Source organism: Eptatretus burgeri, chromosome 19 (genome assembly GCF_056783735.1).
Source record: "Eptatretus burgeri isolate ZD-2024b chromosome 19, Ebu_testis_v1, whole genome shotgun sequence".
NCBI classification, from domain to species: domain Eukaryota; kingdom Metazoa; phylum Chordata; class Myxini; order Myxiniformes; family Myxinidae; genus Eptatretus; species Eptatretus burgeri.
Window position 1 is genome coordinate 2925004 of NC_140979.1, and position 22500 is coordinate 2947503.

General features: G+C 46.5%; 2 protein-coding genes across 10 annotated transcripts in view; one reads left to right on the forward strand and one right to left on the reverse strand.

The window, feature by feature from the left end:
- LOC147008437 (uncharacterized) overlaps positions 1 to 5420 on the forward strand; it is a 34282-nt gene extending 28862 nt beyond the window's left edge. For 3 of the 5 annotated variants that reach the window (XM_085864929.1, XM_085864933.1, XM_085864932.1), the window contains 2 exons: positions 1 to 187; positions 4355 to 5420. The exon at positions 1 to 187 is cut by the window's left edge and continues 1220 nt beyond it. The gene's annotated coding sequence lies outside the window, so the exon portion shown is untranslated. The remainder of the gene's footprint in view (positions 188 to 4354) is intronic. The other 2 variants (XM_085864930.1, XM_085864931.1) reach the window with 2 other exon arrangements.
- Positions 5421 to 12982: 7562 nt separating this feature from the next.
- LOC147008438 (uncharacterized) overlaps positions 12983 to 22500 on the reverse strand; it is a 9690-nt gene continuing 172 nt past the window's right edge. Inside the window, exons 1-6 of one of the 5 annotated variants that reach the window (XR_015053419.1) lie at positions 19867 to 21485; positions 19381 to 19650; positions 19035 to 19120; positions 17320 to 17461; positions 15628 to 15709; positions 12983 to 13563 (exon numbers count right to left, since the gene is read on the reverse strand). Coding sequence is in view for 4 of the 5 variants with exons in the window: in XM_085865053.1 (XP_085721179.1) it covers positions 13382 to 13563; positions 17320 to 17461; positions 19035 to 19120; positions 19867 to 20052; positions 21497 to 21527 (627 nt within the window). In the remaining variant the exon portion in view is untranslated. The other 4 variants (XM_085865054.1, XM_085865053.1, XM_085865051.1 and 1 more) reach the window with 4 other exon arrangements.

Genomic DNA, 22500 nt, shown 5'->3' on the forward strand with positions numbered 1-22500 from the left:
CTCTCAGCACCACACAGCAGTTCCACACAAATGGAGTGTCTTCCAGCACCACACAGCAGTTCAACACAACGAGAGGGTCTCCGAACATTACGAAGCAATTCTACACAACTGAAGGGTCTTCAAACATTACGCAGCAGCTCAACACAACTGGAGGATTGCTTAACAACACAGTTCAATCCAAATGAAGGTTTGTGACCCGGCTATAAAATCAGAATCCACCAACCTTCCCTCTTCTCCACCTTCCTCAACCTTTTTTATTTTTTGTTTATTTTTGCATACCTTGTCGAGGCTCGTATGAGAGCTAACACACAACGTACAGCAAGGGGGGCAGGAGACAATAGGGGCAGGAGAGGGAAGGACAAAACAGTGGGTAACAGAGACATGAGGAGATCTGTGGAAGGGAGAGGGATAGGGCGGGGAACACGGAGTAAACAAGATGGACACTTCAGGGACTTTCAGGAAGGAAAGCAGGGAATTTGAAGGAGGTGGGTTTGGTGTGGATTAATGGGGGAAGAAAAGATCGAGGATTTGGATGCGAGAAGATAAGAGGTGGTGGTGAACAGCTGTTTTGAAGACCTGGAGGAAAGAATGGGATTCAACAGAGTGAGGGAGTTTATTCCAAAAGCTGGAAAACGAGGAATGAAAGAGTGAAGGTGAGCAGTGATTCGTGATTTTGGGAGTTTTACCAGAAGGGGGTTGTTGGCGGACTTTGAGCGCCCTGCGGAAATATGGTGGGGACAAATCGCAGAGAGAGCAGGAGGGGACGAGACCGGAGAGGAGACGGTAGAAGACAGAAAGACCACCGCCCAGCCTGCGGTGAGAGAGTGAGATGCCCAAAGACTCAGCCTCACCGCGGGAGATGCCAATGATTATTAATGTCTTGGTTTCCACAGCGTGAAGCCGAGAAAGGTGAGAGGTGGGAGCACTAGCCGAGAGGGGAGAGCAGCACTCCATCAGGTTGCGGATGAAAGCTTTGTAAGTGGTCAGGAGCTCAGGTGGGCCGAGGAAGGACTTTGCACGACGGAGGATTCCCAGTCGGCGACTGGCTTTGGAGGCCAGGTTGTAAATGTGGCTTTCCCAGGAAAGATCATGGCAGATAGTGAGACCCAGAAGCTTGAAAGAAAGGACTTCCAGAGAATTGTTGAGAAAGTAGATGGGGGGGGGGGGTTCCAAACGGTCCTTTCGGAGAGACCGTGAGATTTTTCAGGATTTTAAGACATGTTCCACGTGTTGGGCCAGTTTGTGATTTTACCCAGATCTGCAGTGAGCGAATAATCTGCTGCTTGCCGGTCTGAGGGATGACAGATGGTACGATAGAGGGTGGAGTCATCAGCAAAGAGATAAAGAGGATTTTCCAGAGAGTCGGAGAGATCATTGATGAAAATCAGAAAGAACAGGGCCTAGAACGCTACCTTGAGGAACTCCAGCCAGGACAGGAAGAAGGGATGAAAGAACTCCATTTAGGGCCACACGTTGACTGCGACAGAAGAGGAAGTCTGTGAGCCATGAGTGGAGATGTCCGGGTGCCAGACCGTGTCAAAAGCACGCGATATGTCTCGGGATATGGCTCTCATCTCATGTCTGGCATTGAGGACCTCCATCCATCGTTGCGAGAGCAGAAGCAGCCTATCCAGGGTGGAGTGACCTGGTCTGAAACCAAATTGATGATCGGAAATCAGACCATTGGAGAAGAGGAAGGATTTAATGTCTGAAGCGATGATGGATTCCATGACCTTGCTGATGATTGGGAGAAGGCTGATTGGTCTGTAGTTGCAGGGATCTGTTTTTGCACCGTTTTTTTATGCAGGGCAGGAATGTTTGCTGATTTCCAAGCAAATGGCAGATGAACTTGGGCAAATGAGAGGGTGAATAGAACAGAGAGAGGGTGAGCAACAGCAGAGGAGCAGGCTTTGAGGACACGTGGGCTGATGCCGTCTGGACCGGTTGCAGAATCTGAGTCGAGGTTTCACAGCAAGCTCTCCGCCTTGTCAGAGAACCTTTTGTGAAATTTCGCATGATACGCCCTCCCCTTTTCTCTTTGATAAGACAACAGACCGTGATTACACGAAAAGTATCTCTCCAAGCCACACTATTGTTAAAAGAAAGAACTCTACAGCAAATGCAAACATTATTCTGCAAATTCAGCAGACATAACCAGAGCCGTTCCCAACAATGGCTTCCTTCCCAAAAAAAATTTCCAATTTAACATGCAGATTAATATAATAAATCCTGATAGATATTTAAATTGCCAAAATGGACCCACTCGGGGATATGGAGATTTGTTTTTCCTTCATTTAAAAAATATTTTTAAGTTTCAAGCAGCACGTGATAAACTACAGAGATACCGGCACGTGGTGAGTTTAATCTTCATGATGATAATGAGTGGGAGACGGGGTTTTATAATCGCGTGTGTGTGCGTGAGTGTGTCGGTCCGGGCCGTGACTTCCCCCCCCCCCCCATTTTTTGCTTTTGTCATCAAATTTTCAACTTCTTCTTTCGTGTGGTCCCATCGTCAGCCATTAAATTTTCACCAAAGCTTGATGATGAGAAGGTGGACAAGACAAATTAATAATTCGGTCAAAAGGTCAAAGGACAACGTCGCATGAAATCCTCAATTTTCATCCGATTGACCTGAATTTTTTTTAGAATTTGCATATCGGGTCACTGAGTTGGTCCACCAATCAAAAGCTTGATGTAGATTGTTTTTTTTTGTTTTGTTTTTTTTTAGGACAAAAGGTCAAGGTTGCATGAAATCGTCAATTTTCTTCCGATTGACCTGAAATTTCAACAGGATTTGCATATCGGGGCACTGAGTTGGTTCATCAATCAAAAGCAGGATGCTGGTTGTTTTGAGGTCACAAGGTCAAGGTCACAAAATCCTCAATTTCCATCTGATTGACTTTAAATTTGAGAAAGGTTTGCATATTGGATCACTGAAGCCGATTGCTTTTTAGGTCAAAAGGTCAAGGTCGTCTGTAATTGTATTTTTCTTTTTTTGACCAGTTTTTGTCATGTTTAGTACACGGACGAAGAAGAAGTACGAATACAAAGCAGATGCGGACGAGCTTTGCATTTTCAGATGCTTTCGAGTGATGGTTTTATTATTTGTTTGTTTTTATTATTCCCATATCACACAACAAAAGCTAACTCATTTATTCACCCAAATTGACTTTTTTACTCCTCAACATCGAACTTCATGGAAGTGGGAAGAGCGCGGTTATGGAGGGTGTGAATAGATAGTACAACGCAGGCATGATAGGCCGAATGACCTTCTCATGTGCCAAAGTTCCTTGTGTATATTTGTGTAATGTTGTTAAAAACAGGAAGAAATAGGGAGGGAGGACAGAGAGTTGTGGGTGAGGGTGCATGGAGTTGTAAGAGTGAGATTGAGACGTTGGGAAGGGAGTGGTGGGGGGGATTGAGGACTTGGGGTTGGAAGGGGGATTGAGGACTTGGGGTTTAGGGCAGTTGATGACTTGAAGAAGAAAGGGGTAGGGGATGACAAAGTTGGCTTCGGGGAGGGAGGGCAGAGAGGGGACAGAGCTGGGATTGAGGGGTTTGACGCTTTCGAGGAGGTGGAGGGGGAGTTGAGGACATTGGGTTGAGAGGGGGTTTGAGGATTTGAAAAAGGGGAGAGGGTGCACAGTTTGCGTGTGGTGGTGGGGGAGGGCAGAGAGAAGTCAGAGTTGGGAGGGGGTTAAGGACATGGGATTGTGTGTGGGTGTCGGAGTGAGGGCGGGGGGGGGGGGTTAGGGACCTTAAGTCACATTTTACATGATGCAGAATTTCCTTGGGTCTGTGATAGTCCCATTGTGTCTTTTGGGTCCTCCAGGTATTTTGTGTCCTCTGGGTCTTTTGTGTCCTCGGTGTCTTTTGGATGCTCTGCGTCTTTTGGGTCCTCTGAATCTTTTGAGTGTTCGGGGTCCCCCTTTTTATGTCCTGTGGGTCTTTTGGGTCATCTGGGTCCTTTGGGTATTTTGTGTCTTCGGTGTATTTTCGTTCTTTTGAGTCATCCAAGTCTTTGGGGCATTTTTGGGTCTTCGGGGTGTTTTGGGTATTTAAAGGTCTCCATGGTTGTTGGGGTCTTTTAGGTCTTCAGGGTCTTTTGGGTCGAATTGTCTCAATGATTGTTCACTTGATAGATTCGGAACATCTTTTAAAGATGGTTTGACAAAATGAGGCCTCTCGTGATCATCAAGTGTCAAGTTACTCCACATCATCGATACGTAGATGAACCTTTTAAGATGATGAAAGCGGAAGAGCAAGTCACAAGTAGAGTGAGTCCTCCATGAACACTGCAATGTCTGATTGTGCAAAGCCATGTTGTTGTCTGACCCTCTGTATTTAACCGCAGACAAGCCCACATGGGTGACCTCCTTGATGGAGCAGATCTGGTTCCTCATGATGATTGCGATATTGGTTTTGTTGTTCCTCCTGACTGTCTGCATCATCTACAAAAGGGATAAAGATTACTGGGTAGGCCTTGCACAACCTTCTCACCTGTCAGTTGGCTGTCCTCGACGCTTTGGCAGATACCCAGTTGTTTTGTCCATTGTAACCTGCACATTGTGATGTCACTGCATACCAGTACAAACGTCCAGGTAACTGAGAGATGTACATTATTTAATTTAGTAAACTCAATTACATGAAACCAAAATATTCCGGTTAAATGAGGTCTTGGCTACATGGTGAAATGGGGAAACTCCACCTCTTAACCCCACACAGCCTTATTTCTTGTGGGTGAATATAAACTTCATAATCCACAAGCTTAAACGGTTTACACCTTTTAAAACTTACAGAGTTTATATTCACCCATGTCGATCTTCCTCGATGACCTCTAAAAGTTACTGATATCGACCATGGGTGAAGATCGACACGTGTGCTGTGTTGTTGATGTGTGTGCTTCATCCAGTGACGACACCGTTGTTGGAGATGCAGCCTTCCAGGTCTTCCCTAAAACATCCCTTGCTGCCTGCAATGAGTGAGGATGTCCCATCTTCGATGACTCCATCGAACGGTGCGACAGAGGCTCCAACTGGTGTTGGCTTCACGGTTCAGGTGGCTGGCTCAAGATCCGAGGAACTTGCGTTTCAGCCCCTGTCGTGTTGTTAAATCACATCAGGTGGGTTAACTCCACCTGTCATCCTTCTGAGGTCGAAAAAATTAGTACTATTGTGCTGGTAACAGAGGGAATTGCATCAGCGACGCAGCTGAACCCCCAGAAAATGATGCAGCAAAGCAGTTACAGGCTGCAAACAAATAAATAAATTAAGTGGACTTGAAATCACAAACACATTTTATGTTCGTTGTCTAATCACCCTCATTTTTTCTTTCTTTTGACCTGATTTCTTGACATGTTTACCAGGAACCACCGTTGGCATAACAACAAATTAATGAATAAACAAAAATCGAGCACAAAATTAATATGTCTCCCAGTTGTAACACAAACATCAACATTGTCTTAATAAAAGTACTGTTCTTCCCTGAAAGTTGTCTGGCAGGATGACCAAGAGATTCACACACTGGGTCAGATCAGGTATGGGAGCATGCTGGACATTTAAGACCTGAAGACTGAAGACTCGGACTTTCATCTTCCTGCACAGGTATTGGCAGCGCCACACCCCATGATCCAGTGAATCCATGACGCCACAGACCAACCCAGACATCGATTGACCTTTGCCTCACAGCCAGCGGAAACGTGAATATCCAGCCAGCAGAGAGTGCAGCATTTCCACCAGCCTTGAGAAGTTCAGCATGGATGCCGCAGATCCCTGGAGCTTTACCCCGTTTCAACCGGTTCACCGCAGCCCGTGTTTCCACAAACGAAGGTGGACCACAGTTGATTGGAGGATCAGCAATAGGGATTGTAACACCCCTGACTTCCAACTCGACAGCTGGTGGATCAGCCTGGTACAACCGCTCAAAGTAACCGGCCCAGCGGGCCTTCACTTCAGACTCCTCTGTAAAGAGCCTACCACCCTCTGCTCTAACTGTAGTACACCGAGGGATGGGCTTGGATGAACGCAATGCGTGAATTTCCCTGTTAGCAGGACGAGAAACACTTGACTACAAGTGATGCTTGACCCCCTCACAGATTCCTCACACATTGGCCTTGTCCACCTTCAGTGCACGTACAGTTTTACGCCTCAGCTCCCTGAACAGCTCAGCTCTGCCATTCAGCCTGGCCCTACGACTCTGGTCAATGGTATCCAGTGTCCCTTGAGAGACAAAATTCTTCTTTGCCCTGCGGTGAGTTCCAAGACATCCACCGGTAACATCAAGGACGGTGGTCTTGAAGACACTCCACAACTCTTCAGGATCCCCCAAAGCACCCAGACCCCCCAAGTGTCCACTCAGCCTGTTCACAAACTCCTCAGCTACTCTCTCATCCTTGAGTTTGCCAACATCCAGCCTCGGCTGGGATGGTACCATTCTCCTGGATTTAAGGTGCAACTTCAGAGTTTCTGCAACAAGCCGGTGGTCAGTATTGAGGAACTGAGCACTCCGGTAGACCCTGCAGTTCTGGATCATCCTCCAGCGACCATCAACGAGGACATGGTCAATCTCCTTTGCCACACCGCCAGCGTTGGAATACCAAGTCCAGCGATGAGCTTGTGGGCGCTGAAACCATGAACCAGCCACCCTAAGTCCATGACTTCTTGCAAAGTCAAGGAACTTAGTGCTATTCAGGTTCACAGTTCCAGACCCATGGGGACCAACACATGTCTCATAACCATCCCTATCAGTTCCAGTGGATGCATTGAAATCCCCCAAGACTAGAAGTGTATCTCGTCTGGGGCACTGATCAACCACAGACTCGAGCGTGGCGTAGAATGCATCCTTCACGGTGAGATCACTCGCCTCAATCGGAGCATAAACAGAGACAGGGAAATGACACCTTAGTGGTGAAGAATCATTAGTCTCATAATACGCTCGTTGACCAGTGTTACCTCAATTATCATTGGGGTCAACTTATTGGACACAGCTCCAGCAACTCCTTGGGAATGGTAACCATCAGAGCGACCAGACCAATAGTAGGTGTAACCACCCACCATTATCTCACCGCAATCCGGTCTCCGAACCTCAGCGAGAGCTGCAACACTGATGTTCAAACACTTGAGCTCAGAAGATAACAGAGACAGCTGATCATCCTCTCTTTGGGATAGGACATTCAAGGCACCCACCCGAAGGGACCGCCTCAGGTTAACCCAAGGAGACCACCATCTGGTGGATGACACCTCAGCACCACTCAACCACACACCACCGCAATCTGACCAGGGAAGTTTACCCCGTGGTTTTCCTCCTGCAATCAAGGAATGGGCGTCCCGAAGGCTTTGCCCCAATCCCGTCATCCGGTGAGCTGCCCTGCGAAGGGCATCAGCACAGGAGTTACTCCCACGGAGTGGGTTTTCAGTTTTCTTAACGTCTGTGGGTTTTGCGGAATGAAGTGTTTTTCGGTGGCCGGAGCGCAAATCCTGCCACCAACCTCCTCATTAACAATAACCCAATTGCGGGAGGACGTCCACAGACAAAGTTGGGCACTCGATATGGATGACGGTTGGCTCACAAGGAGCTCCTCCACCCTTTGACAGGTTTTGTTCTTCATCCTGCTTGGTGTCCATATTCATACACCCTCCTCACTAGCAAACCTAGTGGGGGAGACGGTTTAGTCACCGACAACCCGACCATGAAACAGGTTAGTACAGGTGTACATGATACCTGCAGCAAGTCACAGAACTAGTGTGGTCTGACAACCATCAGATTCCTGGATTTTAACTCCTGCAACCCAATCACTCACAAACGCAGTGTAACATTGACCTTGCCAGCAGGGGCACGGACTGCGTCATATTCAAAATCTGATGCAATTGAAGAAATTAGATCAGTTCGAGTAGTCCTGTTCAAAAATACAAACAGCAAAAGTATATTGTCTTACTTACCCTGAAAGGACCAAAATGAACAGCTCGGAAGGAGCCAGACGTGCTTGGCCACCATGTACTGCCATATTACCTGGGCCCTTCCAAAAGGATTGGCAATGTTGTAAGCAGTACATGGATTGGTGTGGCCTGCAAGTCTCTCCACACCATCTGTTATTGTCATTTTAAAACTAAAGGACCCCATATCAACCTTTGACAAATCAGTCGTAGTTTACCATTCATCATGCAGAGACTAACCAATCCTTCATCAGTGAAACTGGAAGGAATTTCAAACAAAAGGTTAGAGGAACATGATGGAGCAGTTAGCCTTGAAAAGGTCACACAGTCAGCCATGGCACGTCATTGTCTGCAATCCAGACGAAATTTGACTTTGATGGGAGCCGTGTTGTCGACACGACGTCCAACAAATGACACATTGATACTGATGGCGCGGCACGTCAACAGCCGAGAGGGTGGTCCACCACCAGAGCGGAGCGGAGCATCAACGACGCAATTCGAGGTCCATGTGATTCAGGTTTGGTGACATGAAAGCATTCCTCCGTTGACCGTGCAAACCGGCACATGACCAGAAACGAGGGTTCACTCCTGGAATGAAAGCGGATGCGTGCCGAGACGCGGGGTGTGTAGGCCTGAGAAGGGCCGCCGTGAAGCGCGTGAAACGTCGCTCGAGTGACGCCTCGTCTGCTCTTGATTTTTTAATTAGCAGAGTAGATCGAGTTGCAGTTTGATTGGACGCGTATTTCTTCTTTATTTAAATATATCGATATTTGGTTGTGGGAATGGCTTTTAGGGGTAAAGATTGTGTCGTTTAGAAATAGTTATTTCTTTAGTGGATGTATTCGCACAAGGGTGAGGTAATTTAATCGTGATAAAGGGTTATGCGTTGATATTGTATTGAAAGCGATTGTCTTCCCTCCCTATTGTTTGTGTCGTCCCTCTTCTCCCTTGAAACATTTATTTATTTATTTTTTAATGTCTCTTGGGGGAACTGCGATCTCGCAACGCCGAGAAGGCGCAAGTTTTGGCGACGATGTGCCGAGACGCTTAATCTCGACCAAACTTGATAAAGCGTCACGTAACGAGCGACTCAACGTGGCTCCGAATGGGATGAGAGCGCGGCTACTAATAGCAGAGCAAAGATTTAAATAGTTTGCTGGAAATAGGGGGGCACTGCATCAGCGGCACATCCCGCGCTCCCAGCAACGATGCAACCGGCAAGTGCAGGCTGCATGTAAAATGGTGGTCAATTGAGGGTCGAAGAAAGGAGGAATCTTGTGTTACAAAACTAACCTAACGACACATTGTTCGCTCGGCTTGGCGAGGACGATGGATGAGGATCGATGGCACTGAGGGTGCAGTGCAGTCACAACTGGTCCAAACGACCAATGACGTGCACTGAATTCTCTGTATTATCATCGGACAATAGAAAGTGGGGGAATTCATGTCGCGAGGAGGGGTCTGTCGGGGATTCGAACCGTGGAAATGATGACGTAATCACGTGAATATATAATTAATTAAATGGCTCCATCGATGAATGGTTGTCCCGACTCGCAAATAAGAATTAATTAATGTGATAATTTCACCACATCCGGTCCACGCCCACAAGAATCAACGAATCATTAAAAAACGAATACAATGACGTAATGATGACGTCCTCACGTTCGACAGTTTGGGCGGTGTATAATCACAATATATTTACTTACACTCCCCGCTTTTTGAATTGCCGAGCGAAAACATTTTTCATTTTGCGACTGCGATGCTGTGCCACAGGACGTCCTGCTTAAAATATTCGAGAGTTTGTGAAAAGATCATCGGAAAAAAGCAGCAGCCAGGGGATTCTTCTTCACGGATATTCGCGCGTCCATGGAGTCTGAGGCGATTCGCGCTTTTTTTTTTCCTGAAGGTTTTACAGAATGTCCGTTTGCGAGTCGAATTGGATAAGAAACGCCTGTTAAAAACCGCGTTCACTCTCGTTTTCCCATCGTGTTCTCTCAGAAACGCTCTTTTTGGGAGACATTTTGCGATATTTACTTCACACGTCACAGGATTACGAGCGATTCCGTGTGTGATACATCGATTTGTGGCGGGTCCTTTCCCTCCCGAGACCGGACGGCATCCTAAAGGGGCGGAGCTTAGAGTGAGTGACGAGGGGTTTGGGGCGTGGCTTAACGTGAAGGACGGACTCGCTGTTCTTCTTCTTCTTGTTTGCCATATTTGGAGTGTGCCGTAAATATGACGTCGAAAACATGCTCAAACGCGGCGTTTATTTTTTCTCAACATTTAGAATGCTTCATAGCAACGTAACCCCATCGGTTCGTCTTACTGTTTCACCTTTTGGTCTAATTTCGAACGTCAACAACAACGACAACAACAAAAAAAATAATCACTCGGCTCATCAGTGAGCGAGGTGGCGCTGCATCACGGAGCACCCCGTCTTTCCAGGAGGCCGTGTCTCCAAAAGAGTAGTAGGCCGCCGTGTGCCGTTAATTGTGGCTGTGTGCTCGGGCACATCAGAGCTGTGGTGTATTTACAGCCTTGCGCGTTGATATGCAGCGTGGAATAAAGTAGTTCCGTGCGTGTCTTGATATTTTCGTCGAGCTCCATTTAATCCTAAACTCTGAGAGGCACTAAAGCAAGGTCGAGCTTAAAGACTAAACAGTAAGCCAGGTGTTTCACAAGGTTAGGCGAGCTCCACATGCATTCGGTCCAAAAAATAGACCCCGAGCTTCAACGATTGGAACTAGGCACGTGAAATGGCGGACTAGGAACTACTTTATTCCACGCTGCATATCAATCCGCAAGAGGCTCGTGCGCATGCGCACCGCTTTACCCCCCGTCCCCCACTTGGGCGGATTCAAACGAAATCGGTGGACGGGTCGTGTGTGTGATGAGGGAGGATTGGTTCGATTTTGGTGAAGATCCGAATCCGGCGACTCAATATTTTTTTTTAAGTGATTCTTCACTTAAAAAGTGCCCACCTTTTTTATGCCAGTTTGGAGTTCAGTTAACTGTGAAGCCAAGAAAGTGTCTCCATTGCTGATCACATGACTCTGTTAACAGTTTGAACTTCTTTCACCAACACCTGTTTTGACGTCATGTTTAAGATTAAAAAAAATTATTTGAGCCTTTCTTATTCCTCTTCTGTCTTCTTCATCCTTTTTTTTTTCTTCCTGATGCCAAGAAGGCCTTAAAATTGGAATTCATAGCAAAGTGTCCAAGTTTTCAGAGTTGGTTAATGAACTGCTGATCCACTGCTGTTACAAACAACCTTCACTTGTTCGGACCCGTGGGTGTTAAAATAAATAAAATAAATAAAGAGAGAAATGAAAGGTGTTGGTTTGAAATAATTATTTGTTTTCCAATTGTGACGTTGGCATTGTTTGTCATACGTGCTCGTCCAATCGACGGAGGCACGGTCGGAGTACGGTTTCCCTGTCCCGACGCAAACGAGGCGCCGCAGCACCTCCATCGCTCTTCCAGGTGAACGCGACGACCTGAAACCGTGCACCTTGATTTCAGGTGAACACCTTTCCCCATCCGTTGTGGATGTGCCGTTCACCAAGTCCCGATTTGTGTTAAAAGAAGAGGAAGATGTTCGTATTTGTTATCGTTACCATGGAGCTGCGGTGAGGAGTGTAGAGCCAATCCATCCATCAATAGGGACCATATCTGTGCAGAGCATCTGTGCGGCCTAAGCAGTCTCCTTGGCTCGTGGGTACAATCCTGGACGGGTCGCCACTCCGACACAGGAAACCAGCAAGCTGGGTCTCATTTTGCCCACCTCGGAAGGATGAACCCACTTGTTGAAGAAGAGAACCCACCAGGAAGAGCCAACCCACCTGTTGTTATTCAACAGCGCAACAGAGGCTCAAACTCAAGGACCTAAAGATATTAACCCAGCGACCTTAACCGTTAATCCAACACGAGGTTTAACATAGTAGATATGAATATGTTAATTCGAGCGGGTCCTTAATCAAGCAAAAATGTTCCATGAGATTTTGTTCAGTGAAAGGACCCAAAGACCCTTTTGGACCCTATCTAAGAAGTCTAAAGGGTGTAAAGTCTCAAAAGAGTCATAAAAGGGTCTTTAAAAAGACTATAAAGGTCAAAAGGGTAAAAAGGGGGTTTAAAGGGTCAGAAGGGGTCAAAAGGTCTTTGGGGTTTCAAGTTTCAAATGGTACGTTCCAAAAGTAGTTCCTGTCGAAAGGGTATTCAAAGGTCGCAGGTTTTAAAGGCTCTTTAGGGGTCTAAAGGTTGATGGTATTGAAAGGGTATGTCCCATTAGTAGTTAGGGTTTAAAGAATCCAAGAAGTGTAAAGGGTCTACATGGGTTTAAAGGGTCATAAGGGGTCTACAGGTCTATGAGTATGTTCCAAAAGTAGTTAAGGTCTAAAAAGGGATGAAAAGGATGTAAATGTCTGAAGGGTCTTCAATGGTCCAGCAGTCTAATGGGTCTAAAGGTACAAAGGGTACATTCCAATAGTAGTTGGAGTCTTAAGGGTGTAAAGTGTCGAAAGGGACTAAAAATCCCCTCTCTGTCACCCCCAAACCCCAATTCTCTCTCCCCCCTTTCTTTCTCGTTCTTCAAAGCAAGAGGAGATGGATGACGTTCTTACCCCATGGAACTGTCTTCCTGAGTCTGTTGGACCCGAGCTCTTCCCTCCAGGTACTCACGTCTACTGCAGAAGACCACCACCTCATGGTCTCTCTCATTCCCACTACCGAGCATCAGTACACACATCGATACCCTGTTCTCACCATTCTCCTTGAGTTCCCTTCCGACCCACCCTCGGGTGCTGTGGACGATCCATCGGTTGTTGTCCCATTGCTCTCCTTTGACACCATTTTGTCCGTCATCCATTTCTCCCTGTCGCTCTGCTCTTCGATCCACGAGTCTATCAACCTGTATAGTGTATATCTAAATACTCCCTTCCCACTAAAGATGATCCCTTGGCCCAGATTCTCGATCGTTGGACTTCTCAATCCCCCCTGTTGTTCCACGATCCAATAAATCTTGAGAACTGAATTACGAAACACACCACACAGGCTTTCTTTTGGAGAAAAAAAAACTCTATTTCACAAAGTTGGGCAAAGGCAAAGCATTTCATGAAAACAGGTAACAGGTGATAAGACAGGTAGGGGTGAGAATTCACATCGCAAATGTCGATGATCGAAAAGTGCTCTGTGGAGGGTTTCCAGGACGACAGTTTGTACATCTTGTGTCTAAAAAGGTCTTGTACATCCTCCACCTCAAGATCATCGCAAAAACACCAACAACAAAAAAACCCAATGAAACAGTTAACAATCGAACTGCAGAACAACCACTAAAAACTGTCCACAGTATCGATGAAAGACAAAGAAGAAAAGGTCTTCCGAAGGCCCAAAGGTGTATAACGAAGAAGGTAAACAATTCGAACATTTCACATTAATTTTCAAAACGTCAACACTTAAGGCTTTCCGTGTAATATCCCAGGAAGGCCAAAGAATATCCCAGTGTTTCCAAGTGTTGTGACCAAGTCTCGGATCAGAGTTGTTGGTCGGTTTTTGTGGTTGAACAGACGAGACATGCAAGCTTGGTTCGTTTCACTCTCCTGCTGTGATGTCGTCCGGCTCAACGATGATGAGCATTCTGATAAGAAAACAGAATTGGGGAGGGGGTAGTGACGTCATAATGATTACAATTATTAAAATAATTCCACAAACACGAAAACGTCACAATTTGTGTGACAAACATCAATGGTTGTGTGACAAAGAGACACGGGTGAAAACATGACCTGCTTCAGTGACGGAGATTAATATAGTTTAGTTATTTCTTCAAGTGAACGTTTTAGAATAAGTGTGAAGTCATTAAATGTTACTAGACGTGCGTCGCTTTCATGTTATGGACGAGCAAAGGTACCTGACATTGCTCGGCAACGCCGGGTACCTCCTCACACCCCATCCCCTCCATCATCCAAACCCCTCCCCGATCCTCCTCGCACCTCTTCCCTGTGACATCTGGTGGCTCGTGTGTTTATAAGTCATGAATTGTGAGAAAATGACTGTTTAAACCCCCTAGTGAGATGTATCGTGGTTTAAAATAAATAAATAAGTGAACCTTGGGGACTCAGAGGAGTGGCGTCACAAACAAACAGTCTTCTCATTCACTTTCATATGGAAAACAAGCACCAATTAGTCATTTGTCGCTTCGGTGACGGACCAATTTATCATCCTGCTTGCCAAAAATTGCTATATTTCCCTCAAACGATATCCCGGCTCTCTCTGGTTATTATCCCCCCCCCTTTGACAGGCCCCTCCATTTTGGGCGAGAAGGAGAAGGAAGACAAATTTACCCATGCATCGAGTGCTGTAACCCCTCCCCCCACCACCCTGTCCTCAATCCCCCCTCCCCCTTTGCACCCCGTTCGTTCTGACGTCCCTTCGAAGAACCAAGCAGCTTGTAGAGCACTCACCAAAGTGGCTTAAGCACTCAAACAAAAACTCCATTGAAACGGTTGATAAAGAACGGCAGTCTCGGTCAGTGACTTGCGATCGCCGATCGGTCATCTTAAACACCGTGCACCCGGAGACGCCCGGGATGTCAAACAAAAGTCTGAATTGGACAAATGAACATTTTTATTCGTCAGGACTGCTGCCGAGGTCAATCAAGAGGTTTAAATTTTGAAATTTGGCTTAGTTTAAGAGATTCTTGAGGTTATGACATGTGCGGAAATGAAATAAAGTCACGAACTCTGGCGTCTCCGGGCGTTTATAAGCATTGCAACGTGTCCAGCAATTCGTAGGCATGATGACCAGGCATTCGAGAAGATGAGTGAAGATAAGAATATTATTTTTTAATCATTGAGAAACCGTTGTGGCCTGTTCCAAGTCAAGGCATTGTTGAGCAGGCCAAAAAACATGGCGAATTAAGATCCAAGCAAGGGAGAGCATGGTGGAGGTGTTTAAATTAACCCAAACACCCAGTTTTCACTCAATCACTCCCTTGGAGGTCCCTTAGTACGCATGCAAAGTTTCAGGCTGCTCAGTTTCATGGTTTTGGAGTTATGGAGGAGACACACTGACACACTGACATTTATTATTTTAGAAAGACACGTCCAACCTATCCTAATGTTTGTTTCTGAAACCGCCATCCCTTTTGACCGATTTGTTTGGTGTTTTATCCTTCGGAATCGATCATTTTTGTTCTTGTCCAGTGTCTGCGAGGCCTGGACGTGGCAGGTTTGGCACGACAATGGAAGGGCTAATTACAGTGCCTTCACAAAGGATTCACACCCCTCGACTTTTGTCACATTTTGTTGTGTCACAGCCTGAATTAAAAAAAATAAAAATTGTCACCAATCGACACAAAATACCCCAGAATGACAAAGACAAAACCTCACCTGGATCAGGAGCAACAGTCACTCAAACCCCCCCGCAGACCTCCTTCGACCCTCAATTTTTTGATTTCCTGAACAAACTTTGGTACATCACGGGTGATGAAGGTTGTGGTCAAGTTTAATCGAAGTCACGTGTGTGGGATGTTGAAGGCCACGTGGGACGTTTGTGCAATTTATTTTCGTGGGCCTTCCAGGCGAGGCCAAGAGGAATGGTCCTTCGGCCATTCCGTACACTGTGTATTTTGCAGTAATCGGCCATCGAGTGCTGTTTGTTTGAGGAGGAAAAGAACGAGTCAAGAAAAATGGAATGTCCAAACCTGGATGATTTTGCCGTTATGATCAAGTTGTCCGAGATCTAGTTCATGCTCTCCGACATTGGCTGCAGGAGAGGAATGTGATCTGATGGGGATCAATGGGATGAGAGTGGCGAGGAGGACAAATTGGTTCGGGATGATGTTGAGGACAAACGAGGGAGGAAAGAGAAAGCAAAACATGGTTTGAGAAGAGAACGATTGAATGAACGAGAGATTTGTAAGAATTGTATTTCATAATCCAACATGGAGTGGTGGATGTATCCAACATACATGTATCCATACATTGGATGTAGCACAAGATGTATCCACCGCACGTGCATCACATTATAAATTACCTTGAACTTGATGGGTACATGTCAGCTTCGACTCCACCTTGGTGATCTCATCGAGGTGAACGAGTGACATGGTGGATGAGGAAGGCTTTTCACCCCCGACTCCCAAACGGTGGTTTCATCCCCGACGACTTCCTGAATTTGTAATTGGTTCAGTGTTCTGGTGATAACTCACCGACTCTACGCGGAAGACTGTCAAATGGTTAACGTCCACCAATGACCAATGCCATCAGGCGGGCCCTCCGGTTATGGTCCGTCTGAGGGACGGCGGTAAACATCGATACCTCGTCCTACGTGAGAAAGACCAGGATGGTGGTTTAGAGCTGGGTCAGGATTTGAACCAGGGCTAGACAGCTCAGTGCAAGTTGGCAAAACCCTAATGGATGACAGGTGATGTGATGATAAGGTTTCTGGCACAAAGTTTCTCCAATAAATAAGAACTACCCACAGCCAACAAGGTCTTTCTCCGTTTCTCAATATGGAGCACCACTCTCCCCTACGGGCTGGCACTCCAGCATCACATCTATCTCTCTCTCTCTCTCTCTCTCTCTCTCTCTCTCTCTCTCTCTCTCTCTCTCTCTCTCTCTCTCTCTCTCTCTCTTTCTCTCTGTCTCTATCTCTCTCTTTATCTCTCTCTCCCTTTCTCTCTGTCTCTATCTTTCTCTTTCTGTCTCTATCTTTCTCTTTCTGTCTCTCTCTCTTTATCTCTGTCTCTCTGTCTCTCTCTCTCTCTCTCTCTCTCTCTCTCTCTCTCTCTCTCTGTCTCTCCCTCCTGGTTAAACTTCTACAATCCAGGCGACAATTGTACAATGTCAGTGATAGGCTGACAGCACCACCTCAGCTTCTCTACTTCTTGTTTCTCTTGTCTATGAAACCACCTTCTGATGGCAGATACATCTCTTTCTCCCCCCTGCAGGACTTCGAGCAGGCCGTGCACCACCATCTTGCATCTCCTCATCCTGAGCCGTAATCTTCCAGTTCATCACCTCGCTCTTTCATGAGTCTTCATCTTGTATTTTTTAAAAAAAACCCTCTCCTCATTATCCTCCTAAATACTCAACCCAATGCCCACCTCTACTCCTTTCTGCCCCACTTCTCTCACCTGTGGAACTACCTTCCTGAATCAGTTGTCTCGACCTATTCCCTCCAGCATTTCAAGTCCGTTCCTCATCTTCCCCTCAAGCTGTCTGCCATTTCCACAACTGAGTCAAACGAAACCCAGTGAGACCCATCCACTCCATTTTCCCTTCCTTGTGCCATGGATCATCCGTTCGTTGTCCTCCCACCATGTCCCCCATTCTGTCTGCCCATCTATCCACAAACTCGATACCTGGGCAAAAGTTAAGCATATAAAACGTCATACCTGCATGTGCCATTTGAACATCCTCCACGTGCACCACTCGATGATGATGATGAGCGCATCCTCTATTCTCGTGTGAAGGAGTGTTCCCAATCGCATTCAACTCCACCATCGTTTCATTGGGATCATCATTGTCTTCATTTTTCTGTGAAGGAATGGTCCTCTTAGTCCAGCCTCGTGAGCCCAAAACCACGCACCTTTTGAGACAGGTGTCCTGCTTACATCAAGTGTCATGCTTACATCATAATGTGCACAATTCATACCCCCCCCTCCCCCCGCCCTTCCCAACTTGCCCCCTTCCACAGAACGAGGTAGGCCACTCCACTGACAGCAAAGTGTAGCTCAGGTATCATCAGGTAGTTCAGGTATCAGGACATCATGGGGAAGAAACAAATAATTTTGGCCACGGAGCACATGGCGTTTCTTTAGAGAAATCGTTTTCTTAGTAAAGTCTACTTACAAAGTAAGTAGGAGAAGGAGGAGAAGTCTACTTAGTCTACTTACAAAGGAGAAGTCTACTTAGTAAAGGAGAAGAGAACTTACAAAGGAGAAGTCTACTTAGTAAAGCTCCTGACTACTTACAAAGCTTTTGTCCGTAGCCTGATGGAGTACTGCTCTCCCCTCTGGGCTGGTGCTCCTGCCTCCCACCTTTCTCGACTTCACGCTGTCGAAACCAGGGCTTTTAAGATCATTGGCATCTCCCGCAATGAAGCTGAGTCTTTGGGCCTCTCACTCAATCACCGCAGGTTGGTCGGTGGTCTTTCTGTCTTCTACCGACTCCTCTCCAGCCTTGCCCCCCCTGCTCTCTCTGCGATTTGTCCCAACCACATTTCCACAGGGCGCTCAAGGTCCGCCAACAACCCCCTTCTGGTAAAACTACCAAAATCACGAATCACTGCTCATCTTCACTCTTTCATTCCTCTTTTTTCCCGCCTTTGGAATAAACTTCCTCACTCTATTCTTTCCCATTCTTCCCTCCAGGCTTTCAAAACAGCTGTTCACCACCACCTCTTATCTTCCCCCATCCAAATCCTCGATCTTTTCTACCCCCGATAATCCACCCATGCCCACTTCCTTCAATTCTCCTGTTTTCCTTCCTGAAAGTCCCTGTAATGTCCATCTTCTCCTCGCCATGTTCCCCGTCCCATCCCCATCCCTCTCCCTTCCACAGTTCACCTGTGTCTGTTCCCCAATGTTTTGTCCCTTCCACTCCCACCCCTCTTGTCTCATGCCTCCTTGCTGTGAGTTGTGTGTTAGCTCTCATACGAGCCTCGACCAAGGTATACAAAAAAAAAAAAAAAAAAAAAAAAAAAAAAAAAGTCCTCGGGCCCAGTCATGAGGGCATCAAACCTCGCCGGTTGACGGTTCAGTCGTTTCTCGTGGGAATGATGGGAGACCTATCTCAAGCATCACGAGAGACCGATGCGTTGCTATTGCTGAAAGGATGAGCCGCACTGAATGTTGGAGAGAAACGTCGATGAAGAAAAAGGTCATTCGGCCCATCCTGCCTGCGCTACATTCCCAAAGCCAACTTTTGACCATGATGACGGACGCGCCGAACGACGTTGGAGTCATGAAGAGAGCCAAAAGTTATGATCATGGTTCGGGGTTCTTGTTTGAATGCGTCACCGAAAAGCTTTCCCAACGACGGGTCCAAACCTTTCCACTCCCAGAGAAATATACACCATGTTCCCAATGAGATGCAAACAAATCCTTACGAACAGCGCCCATATGACAAGAGCAGCTGCGATGATGCTGAGGATGGGGACGAGAAAGGTGATCAGGGCGATAATCAGAAGTAGTTCTGCAAGAAAAGAAAATGAATAAACACAAATCAGCTCTTCATGATGATGGACATTTACATTTTGTGTACCGAAGGTATTGATGAAAAAGAACTGTCACCACAATGTCACCTTCACAATGTGGAACAGCAAGGATCGAAGGGGTTAAAAGGGATTTCACTGGAAAGTTTCAAATCAGTTCAAAATACAGAAACCCCCCCCCCCCTGAAATTAACAAGATGAACACCTTGAATGACCCCGACGTTGAATGAAAGCCGATTACCAAATGAGGTTGATCCTTGTTCTGCTCGGATTTAACGAAAATGATCGGCGTGAAGACTTTAGCTCCACCAGAAGGTCCCAAAAGGGAAAACAGGAATCGAATAGAACTTAAGACAGCCTCGTGATGAGGCATGGATGGCGATGGAAGCCTGCGATGATCAGATGCGATGATCCTCCCCCTCGGTGCAACGCATTCCACGCAGACCGAGGATACGAAACATTCAAATTTCACAAATCTTGATGCGACCCGAGTGTGAATCAACCTGGGTGACTGCGAAAGGTGAAAACAGAATTTAAATTGAACTTGAAATAAAAATTAAAAAAAAAAACAATTAGAAAACCCCTCCTATTTACAGAGATAAACGTCGGGGTAACAAAAACACAAATCAACACAACTCTCTTGAGAATGTTAACGGGTTTCCTCCCGGGTGGGGTGACAATCAGGGTTGATAATAATCGTTGTGTGACGTCACAGGCAGGCCCTCACTTTTCAGAATCGAGGTGGCAATTCCAGGCAGAGAGCCCACACCTGTCGAATTGGAACCCGTGGTGTTGTCCGGGATGATTGAGATCCTCTCGATGGGGCCGATTAAAGTTGTTGGTGTTGTCGTTGATACTTTTTTGATTCTTGTCCAATTCCTGTTGTCCGTCGTCTGCCCAGCACAGAGTGTCACTGCACAACAGGTGCACACAGGTTGTCTGCACGAGCACACCGTCGCTCGAAACACAAATCAAACAAACTTTATACTTGATACAGCGGAGAGTAATAAGTTCTACAGTCGAGTCTCTTTGTAATGAACAAGGAAGGATTCACACCCCTCGACTGTTGTCCCATTTTGTTGTGTTTCAGCCTGAATTTAAAATGGATTAAATTGAGATTATTTTTTCGTCACCGAATCTGCACAAAATTCCCCAAAATGACAAAGAGAAAACATGTTTTGAGAAATTTTTACAAGTTCATTAAACGGAGGACCACCTGTCGAAACGCTCACCTGGATCACGAGCAAGTCACTCAAACCCCCCGCAGACCTCCTCGGACCCTGAATTATTTGACGTCGTGAACAAACTTTGGTCCATCACGGGTGATAAACCCATTTTGGGGGGGGGGTTCGAACCCCGGCCCACCCGTAGACCCCTTAATGAGTGCTGATTTTGACGCTATCCTAACCTAACCCTAACCCTATCCCTAACAACCACACCGTCAACTGTGGGACCTCATCCAGAAAGGTGTGCGTCTCTCTAAATCATGTCCAATCAATTTAATTGGCCACAGGTGGACTCCAATCAAGTTGTGGAGACATCTCAAGGATGAACAAAGGAAGTTGTATTACACCTGAGCTCAATTTGGAGCGTCGAAACAAAGGGGGTTGAATACTTACTGACTCGAGACATTTCAGATTTTTACTTTTAATTAATTTGTAGACATTTCTAAGACATGTTTTCACTTTGACTTGATGGGGTATTTCGTGGAGATCGGTGACAAAGACATTTAAATTTAATCAATTTTAAGTTCAGGTCGTAACAACAAAATGTGACAACAGTCGAGGGGTGAGAATCCTTCCTGAAGGCTCTGAATGTTCAGAGGACGAGTCGTTGTTTGAATGAGTTCGTAGACCAGGACTATCCACTCCCCCCCCCACCAGCCCGACCCTCCAAATAAATAAATAAAAACCGAATAAATAAATAAACATGTCCTCGAGCGTTCAGACCGCGCAGGTGAAACAAACCTCCGTGGTATATCTCACCTGCGCCTGTTTCACCTGCATTTTCAATTTGGTCCGAGTAGTGTTCGTTGAACCGGTCACAAGAGTAAATTATTTCTTCAGGGAGCCGGTGATAGCTCACCTGCTCTTGGCGAAAGACACCGTGGGGTCTTTTACGTCCACCGACTCACGTTAGCAGATTGGACAGCCGGCTAAACATGCGTCCGAAGCACGATGATGCAACACCCCGCTCACGAATCACCAATCGGACGGTTTACAGGTGAATCGGGAATCGAGCACCGACTGGAGAGCTCCAAGGTGAGCGCGCTTCCGCTGCACCACTCTGTCGGACACCTGTCGGACACCTGTCGGACACCTGTCGGACGGTAAATTACAACAGGAAATAAAACTTACCTGTGAGCAGCAGAAACAGCAGCATTCCCATGTTCACAGGGCAGGTGAACCTCCCCCAACACCACCGGGGAACAAGGACTGCGGTCGATACTCGGAGAAAGTCCGATCACGATCCGGGACTTCACTTATCACGGGATCAGCCAGCTCCTGGAGGAGGAAAACCACATCTCTGTATCAACCACATCACGTGGTATCTGTATCAACCACACCACGTGATCTCTGTATCAACCACATCACGTGGTATCTGTAACAACCACACCACGTGATCTCTGTATCAACCACACCACGTGATCTCTGTATCAACCACATCACGTGGTATCTGTATCAACCACACCACGTGATCTCTGTATCAACCACAGCACGTGGTATCTGTAACAACCACACCACGTGATCTCTGTATCAACCACACAACGTGATCTCTGTATCAACCACACCACGTGATCTCTGTAACAACCACACCACGTGATCTCTGTAACAACCACACCACGTGATCTCTGCAACAACCACACCACGTGATCTCTGTAACAACCACACCACGTGATCCCTGTAAATACCACACCACGTGATCTCTGTAACAACCACACCACGTGATCCCTGTAAATACCACACCACGTGATCTCTGTAACAACCACACCACGTGATCTCTGTAACAACACCACGTGATCTCTGTAAATACCACACCACGTGATCTCTGTAACAACCACACCACGTGACCTCTGTAACAACCACACCAAGTGTTTTGTTTCAATCCCGAACATGTTCCCTCATCCCCGTATTCCCAATGTGGAGCGGTGACCCCAATGGTGTTTATCTCATCCTTACAGGACACATGAACCACCACGAGACCCCATGTTATACGAGTTCATCTCCCATCCCGAATTCGGCGGCCATATTGGTTTTACGTCACGATTTCACTTCAATTTAATTGAACGACATACGACACGTGACCTCTTTGTCTCCTTTTACTGTTTGTCCACCATTTGTAATCAAATCTAACAACATGA